This window comes from Saccostrea echinata, unplaced genomic scaffold (genome assembly GCF_033153115.1).
Source record: "Saccostrea echinata isolate AGI-Se365-2 ecotype Australia unplaced genomic scaffold, CSIRO_AGI_Sech_v1 ptg000061l, whole genome shotgun sequence".
Lineage (NCBI taxonomy): Eukaryota > Metazoa > Mollusca > Bivalvia > Ostreida > Ostreidae > Saccostrea > Saccostrea echinata.
In genome coordinates this window covers 1852713-1860276 of record NW_026889810.1, presented here as the reverse complement: position 1 = coordinate 1860276, position 7564 = coordinate 1852713, and the positions used below count along the sequence as shown (strand labels likewise).

General features: G+C 33.7%; 2 protein-coding genes and 1 pseudogene across 3 annotated transcripts; 2 read left to right on the top strand and 1 right to left on the bottom strand.

The window, feature by feature from the left end:
* The first annotated feature begins 350 nt into the window (after positions 1 to 350).
* Positions 351 to 1754, top strand: LOC133175190 (uncharacterized). Of its 2 annotated transcripts, XM_061310305.1 has the most exons (3): positions 351 to 564; positions 809 to 992; positions 1681 to 1754. In XM_061310305.1, the coding sequence occupies exons 1-3, from the start codon at positions 452 to 454 to the stop codon at positions 1681 to 1683; spliced, it is 300 nt and encodes a 99-aa protein (XP_061166289.1). In that variant the 5' UTR covers positions 351 to 451; the 3' UTR covers positions 1684 to 1754. The 2 variants fall into 2 exon arrangements, with proteins under 2 accessions (XP_061166289.1, XP_061166288.1); XM_061310304.1 differs by lacking the exon at positions 1681 to 1754 and having other exon boundaries at positions 809 to 1098.
* Positions 1755 to 2461: 707 nt separating this feature from the next.
* LOC133175173 (uncharacterized) lies at positions 2462 to 4144 on the top strand. Its single transcript, XM_061310290.1, has 3 exons — positions 2462 to 2881; positions 3095 to 3270; positions 3482 to 4144. The coding sequence occupies exons 2-3, from the start codon at positions 3241 to 3243 to the stop codon at positions 4142 to 4144; spliced, it is 693 nt and encodes a 230-aa protein (XP_061166274.1). The 5' UTR covers positions 2462 to 2881; positions 3095 to 3240.
* A 1236-nt stretch (positions 4145 to 5380) lies between these two features.
* LOC133175172 (ATP-dependent DNA helicase RecQ-like) lies at positions 5381 to 7193 on the bottom strand (annotated as a pseudogene).
* Between the last annotated feature and the right edge of the window lie 371 nt (positions 7194 to 7564).

Below are 7564 nucleotides of genomic sequence, written 5' to 3'. Positions count from 1 at the left end.
CATTTGATTTCATTCAGCAAGTGAGGTCTTCATGCATGTCGTTTTTAAATGAACCTTTTCATTTAAAAAGAACGATGCCTTCCCCTCTTACACCGAAAAGTATTCGGGGGTGTAAATCTGTGAACCCTACTACCGTCAGTACCGACACAGTACATGTAGTTCAACCAAAGTCTAGAAAACGACTAAAAGTTACGTTCGAAAACTCAGCAGTGAAATGTCAAAATACACCTCCATCTCACGATATAACTGTACATTCTGTGCCTACAGTGTCATTCGAGCATGGCTATGCTAGTGTGAATCCAGATATAAAAATGGAAAATGTTGACCCCTTTCAATGGTAAAATCTACATGGGAAAGTCTTACAAGTGACAAAGAAAATGAAGTTCCATCAGTTCTTGGAAATTCTTCTGCCAATTTTTTTCATGAATTAAGAAATCAGTCCAGATCGCTGATGTCAAGAACAACAATGCTTGCTTCGGTATTATTTAAGTACAGAGAAGCTAACTCTTTGGTGGAAAACGCAGACCTCCTTTTTCCAGATATTATATCAGAGATGAAAAACAGGTGAGTAATTTTCCCTCAGAATAAAATCCTATAAGCAACATTTATAATTTTATCAAAGATTTATTGTAAATCTTTAATATTAATGGCATATAGATATATAATATTATTGTACATGCTATTATTTTCAGACTATGTATTGAATCAAATTACTTAAAATTGAATGATGTATCCATTTTTTTTTCTTGATTGACGCTCCCATCTTCCCTGTTATAAGAATCTTGAATCTTGGCATGTTTGTTTACAGGATGCCACATTTATTAGAGGCTATGTGTTGTGTAGCTGTTCCTGAGAATGGAAAGTTATCACCATCTATAATTCCAGTTCTTGCGACATGCTATAGTATTTTGATGAAACATAAGTATTCCAACTTATCAGCTTTCCACAGACTTGCCAGTGCAATTGCAGTTGAAGGGGGACTGAATGATACAGTAAGTTATTAAAATGAATGTGCCATAATTACTAACCTGTCAATTCAAAACAAGTAATTTTGTTGGTACATGTAGTAGGAGACACCCCCACAATTTATCAGTATAGTAAACACAGTTAATTGATATATTTTGACCCCAGTGGCTATTAGATTGGCCAAAAACAAATTTCCTGATAAACTGTTTAATTCTTTTGATTCTCTAAATTATATGTCTCATACTTACCAGCCCCATTCCTATGCTTTTCATTTACTTCAAAGATTTTGTAGATTAGTTGACATACTTGGCTATTATCGCTTCACACAGACATTGGAAATACTAGTTAAAGAAAAAAGTGATTTGGGAGGGGGAGTTTGTTTGATCAATCAATGTATTGTTTGCCGAAAATAAAACTGGGGCTTGCTGTAGATTAATGAAAGTGTTTGAAGGTGGGGGGGGGGGGGTAGTGCCCCTAGCCCGACCCTTCCCCCAGTTTCCTAGTCTGTGTCTTTGTTAAAGACTTAAAATTGCTTGGTTATCTGTAGATTTCTAAGTACAGTTTTGATTTGCTTTAGTTATTATACATGTATTTCTTGTTTGATATGCTTGCTTATTATTAAACATTTTATAAGAGGTGTTTGATTTGCATATTATTATTATCGTTATAATTACAGTTTGGTTACCTTAATTAGTATAGTTATTATTGTTGCAGTAGATTCAATTTTGAGTGCATGTTGACTTATCACAGGATGGATCTACCCATTAAAATGCTGAAATACAAAGACTTTGGTAAGATGAATGTTGTACCGATTCGATAAAATTAAAGAAATTCTATCCTTTTTTGTACAAAGAAAAAACCTAGCCATTTTTAAGTTTTTAATAATAAAAAATTCTATTGCAAGTATGTTGTTTCTATGCTTTCTATGGTTTCATTTATTAAGTGAAATCAATAATTACAAATATTCAGTATTAAAATTCTTCAGTGTTGAGAACCCTGCCATTTGGAAAATGCATTCATTCATTTATTCTCTCAATAAACTATATGAATGGTACAAGAGGTACAAATATATATATATATATATATATATATATATATATATATTTACAAAAACCTATACATTGTAGTCCCGTCCGGTTTCACCGGTAGGGGACTAATAATTATGGACAAGCAGAGATTACAGGATGACAGAAATTATGAAAAGGAGATTTTCATGCTCAATATTCAGGGCCAAACTAGATTCAACCACTTAGGAATTATGTTGACATCTCAGAGAAGATTGAACTTTCAAGAATCCATTGGTTGTGCATCACAGAATCTAATAATTGCAAATTTGAAATCCAAACCACTGCTGAAGGTGACAGGTGAGAATAAATTAATATTTTAACTTGCTACCTTTTACCTGCTACTTTTAAATAATACATATATAACTTCCAATATTGCAGTATTTATTAACAGAATTTTTTTTCTTGTAGGTGATAACCTAGATATATATATATTAAGAGATCAAACCTGACATCAGACAACAGGAATCTGGATCTTCATCTATTTACCTCAAATATCATTTTTAGTCGAGTTGCTACAGTTGACATGAATAATGATATACCAAATACTGATGTGTCCCAATTATCTGCAGATGATGTTCTCCTTAGAGCAAGTGGCCCAGAAAGACTTAAGTTCATGGATGTATGTTGTGTGTTGCTCTGCAGAATATTATGTCAATTGCCATATTTTCAGAAGTTTGAGAAGATTTTGCCAAAACATATTCCACATGAATTTTCACAGAAAATGGCTAGTGCTTCAAAAGTTATGCCATTGCCCATCCAGTTCAAAAATGAAGCTAAGCATGAAGATTGCTTAGCAATTATGGATAAGTTTGAAGACCAGATTACAACAATGTACCAAACTGCCTTCGGTAAATATATGTTCTCACATTTATAACTTGACTAGTGGTTGATTTATTAGTTGTGATTTAAGATATACAATGTGGTCATTTTAATGTTCATTTAATGGTATTATTTGCCCACTATATACATATACGTGTACATACTCCAGTACTAGTCTTGGGAATAAGCATATTTTATGTATGTTTTCCTTCTATACCTATTTTTTTCTCCTCGTAAAACAGGTAATTTGGAGACTCTTAGAAAATTCAAAGTGGTTTTGGGGGGAGACCAGTTAACGAGAGCAAGATTGTAAGAGGCAAAAAACCTGCGGACCATCTCTATAACACCTGAAAGAAGATTTGATGATTTGAACCCAATTGTAATTGAGATGTGGCATAACAAACAAGACTTTTTAGAGGTATCATCACCTTAATAAAATTTAAGAAACTTTTTATCATTATATGGAAAAGACTTTATTTTTGAATATAAAACCATACTTTTATGGATAAAATTATCATTATAAGCGTACAAACATGGGAATTGTCAGTCATAAATAACCCTCCAACCTTTCAACTTGATAAAGTGATAAAAACAATTTAAAAATTCAGATAGAATTTTTTGTATTTTAGAAATGCTTCAAGTGCTTATACAAGGGTGAGAATTCTCCTGGAACACTCAGCTTTTTCAAAACGCTCTTACATCGGACAAATGTGAATGGGCAGGTGAAAGGAAGATTCCAACCCCACTTTGATCTTCTTATGACTGTTGGGGAGGGACTGGTTAAAGAACAGTTTATGGAATTTTTCCAAATGGAGAATAAGTACAGCCAACCCAACCACAAGAACTTTGAAGAAATTGACATCAAATCATCTGAAGAACAGAAATCTTTATTACTGGCTGCTGTGATTGATTTTATGAAGTATTTTGGATACTGCAATGCAGATACAGCTGAACGTCTTCCTCAACCACTAAGGGGAACATTGAAATATCATCTACAAAAAACAGGGGATGAAAATCAGTGGATTCTAGTGCCATACCATGAAAAACCACTAGATGATGAAGTCTTTAACTATTCAATGCAACTCTGTCATTGGTATTTGCATATTTTGGAGCTGCGTGATACCGCAAAAGGTGATCTAAATCGAACAATTCTCAACTGTAAATATTCAATTCCATTTTTCTATTCTCATTCAAGATTAAGCAAATACCTGGTTGAGAATGTGGACTATCTATTGAAAACAGAAAAATTACTGTCTCCTTTACAACGCATTGGTGTTTTGGAGGGTTCCTAAGTCAACATTTGGGGTGGTCATGGCAATAATGTTGAATGTGACTTAGTACAGGAGCACAGTGTATGTAATCAAAAAGCTCTAATCAAAGCATTGGGAGCAAACAAGAGTGAGAAATCCATTTCTCGTGTGACCGCATCAGCTGATGCAATTGATGAAGTCTGCACAAAATTTGATAGAAGTGTGAATTTAAAGCCAAAAAGTGGAAGACATTCTTTGTCATTTTCTGAAGCAGACAGTGAAATTGTTTATAAAAAAATGAAAGCTGAAGACCATTCAACACTACCCAGGCAGAACCTGTAAGGGATTCAATAATATAAGCCCTGTTCCACTCCTTGGGGAAGAAATGCCCAAACTGAGAGAGAGACTTAACCAAATCATAAAGAGATTTTCACGTGGCTTTCAAACTATGCCGGCTGAGGGGGATGAGTTTGATCCTGATAATTAAATTATTGATAATCTGCCATCATTATGAATCTGTTGTCTGTAAATACTACAACATTTCCCCTATGTTGTTTGCTTCGTGCATGGAGATTTTATAATTTTATCCATTGCATAAGTTACATGTATGGCATTGTGTTAAATGGATTAGAACAATTTCCATTTTTGCTTAAGGTCCAAGTTGGCTTCACCAAATAAAGAATGCTGTATCACTCTGTATCTAATACGTGTATATTAAAAGCTGTTAGCAATTCATGATTATTCATGGTGAACTGTAATGTATTCAATTTTCTACAACCTGTTAAAAGATTTCAATTAAATACTGCATCACAGGCACATGTTATAAATGCAAGAAAGGGAGTAATTTTGTTCATGAGCTGTTTTTATTTTGATTTTACATAGCAGTAAACTGACATATTTGCAATATATGTTCAAACATAGTAATAAAGAATATAATGTAATGTTTCCTTAAATCATGATGGTTTGCTTTCTTCTTTCATAAATGAAAATGTTTATAACCTGTTTATGAAACAGGAAGAGTCTACTGTAAACATAAAACATTTTGCTGTGTTGGGCTTTTGGTGGAAAGTTGAATGCTTTCAATAAATTGAGTGCATCACATAATAAGAATAGGTACATTCAGATTATATATACTTCCTTATAGAAACCTAAAGAAGAGCATAAACATTAATTTCTGTGTGAACTTTTAAACGGGTCAAGAGGTCAATCTTGATAATCACAATGATTATTGCACGAACTTGTGGTTTGATTTTTGCATTACTACAATGTTCATAATTCTAAACTTTATAACTTCAGAGAAGAGATTCAATGAACTGTACCCAGTTGTATGTAAAATGTGGCACAGAAAGCAATTCTTTTTAGAGGTTTAGTTAATAAATGTTTCAGACATGCATATTTTGTAAACTTGTTACATCAACACAAGATTCACAAATACAGTTTTCAGCACAAAACGAACAACATTTACAGTCAATAATGCTTTCTTTTTTTTCAAAACCAAAGACAGATAAAAGTTGATTCCTTAGGCAGAAAGAATCATTTTTACAGTAGTTTATGATGTCTTCCTTAATTCCTGGCAGATTCTTTCCTATATCACGATTAGAATAGAATAAAGTTGCAAATGAAGGTTGTCCACAGCGACCTGCACGCCCAATCTCCTGCAAGTATTGTGATATATTTCTGGGAGGGCATGCATGAATAATATGTGTTACATTTTTGGGATCGAACCCCATTCCTGCAATTGATGTTGTTAGAACCAACCGAATAGTTGGGTTCTCCTTTTTCAGTTCTGCTATTGTATGATTAATTACATATTCATCTTGTCCAGAACATATTGCACTGTAGAGTGATTCATTGATATTTAAAGAACCAAACAAGCTTTTCAAATAAATCATAGCTTCACTCATGTAATATATGGGCAAAAATAATAATGTTACTGGGAAATCTGCCTTCTTTTCATATAGATCATCACATATTTTGTGGACTATTTGTTCACATTCATTCAGAACATCAGTACCTTGGCCTTTCTTTTTTTATTAGGAATGTATTAGGTCTGTCAGGTGTATGTTCTATAAGATGAAAATTCTCAAGTCCCAGCTGTTTTGGAATTGTTTTCTTCTGTGAAACTGTTAAAGTACCACTCAAACCTATCACTGGCACATTTGGAAAAAAGGATTTTACACCTCTAAGCTTCTTGAAGGCAGTCCTGAATTCTTCTCCCCTGAAATAAGGTTTCGTATATTCTATTTAACTAATCATGAAAAAGGAAGATTATGGGGTATGTGCGAATGAGACATCATCCTGATAAAATTGTACATTCTGATGATTCATATCTTACTCAGTAACTATCTAAAATGGAGGTACATGACCTTTGAAATAGTTATATGGTCTATACAACAACAATGATACAAAATGTGTCATGGAAGTCACCACAAAGTGTTGTGTCATTTTTGAGCATACAGTCAGATGAAAAATCATAATTCAGTACACTTTGAACAAAAGAAAGGTTTTGAATATTTTCATGATAAACATTAAAGGAGATCTTTTTATTCTGTCTGAGTAATGGTTTTTATTTTATTTTAATAGTATGTTTTACTTACCATTTCTCTATGATATGGCATTCATCAATAACAACGGCGACTACTTGCGACACAATCTACTCATCGGACAGTATTTCATGTCCTATTTTTGTATTAAAGAGGGCCTCTGGATGACACAGAACAATTGAAAAGTCCCCCTTCTTCACTCTTTCGACATCGACCTCCCACTCGGCAATTAAATCACCATTTGTGGTGTCTTCCACCCTGGACACAATATTCAGTTTACAGGCACTGATACCATGAACTTTCAAGGCTTCAATTTCATCCTTTTGAATAATATTCAAAGGTGAAATTGTCAAACAAACGGGGGTCTCCTTGCCTTTGCCCATAACCTTTGGGAGTAGGTGATATACGAAACACTTTCCATAACCGACAGGCAAACTAAGCAACAGATCTCCTTTCTTGCCACGTAGATATTCAAAGGCTTGTCTTTGACAATCCCTTAACACGATGTTCTTGTCATAATCTTTTACAATTGTATCTAATGTTGACATATTTCAAAAACAAAGATCGTCCAACAGCGTGTTTTAAATGAACCACTTCCTCCGTGATTGTTTACATTGCTAATGGAGTATTACTCCGAGAAATAGTCCTTTGTTTGTTACCGTGATTTACCAATAAATTCTTTTTATTTCAATATTTTAGCAAGGCTTTAACATCAAAATATAGATTGGATACATATAAAACTATAATTTGTAATATCATGATTGAGAATGAGTTTTGCTAAGATTCTTGGCATTTAGACGTTGACAGAGGTGTTGTAGCTAAGCGTAATACGCCCTCTGGTGAGAGATTGGTGAAGAATAAGAGAGTGTTCCGAGCAGCACACATACATGTAGCAGGGATTCGCAATGTTCTGGCACAT

Coding starts and splice junctions, on each gene's coding strand:
- LOC133175190 (XM_061310304.1), top strand. CDS start 452: ATGTCAAGAACAACAATGCTTGCTTCGGTATTATTTAAGTACAGAGAA. Junction 565..808: donor ATATCAGAGATGAAAAACAG/GTGAGTAATTTT, acceptor GTTTGTTTACAG/GATGCCACATTTATTAGAGG.
- LOC133175173 (XM_061310290.1), top strand. CDS start 3,241: ATGTGGCATAACAAACAAGACTTTTTAGAG. Junction 3,271..3,481: donor ACAAACAAGACTTTTTAGAG/GTATCATCACCT, acceptor TTTGTATTTTAG/AAATGCTTCAAGTGCTTATA.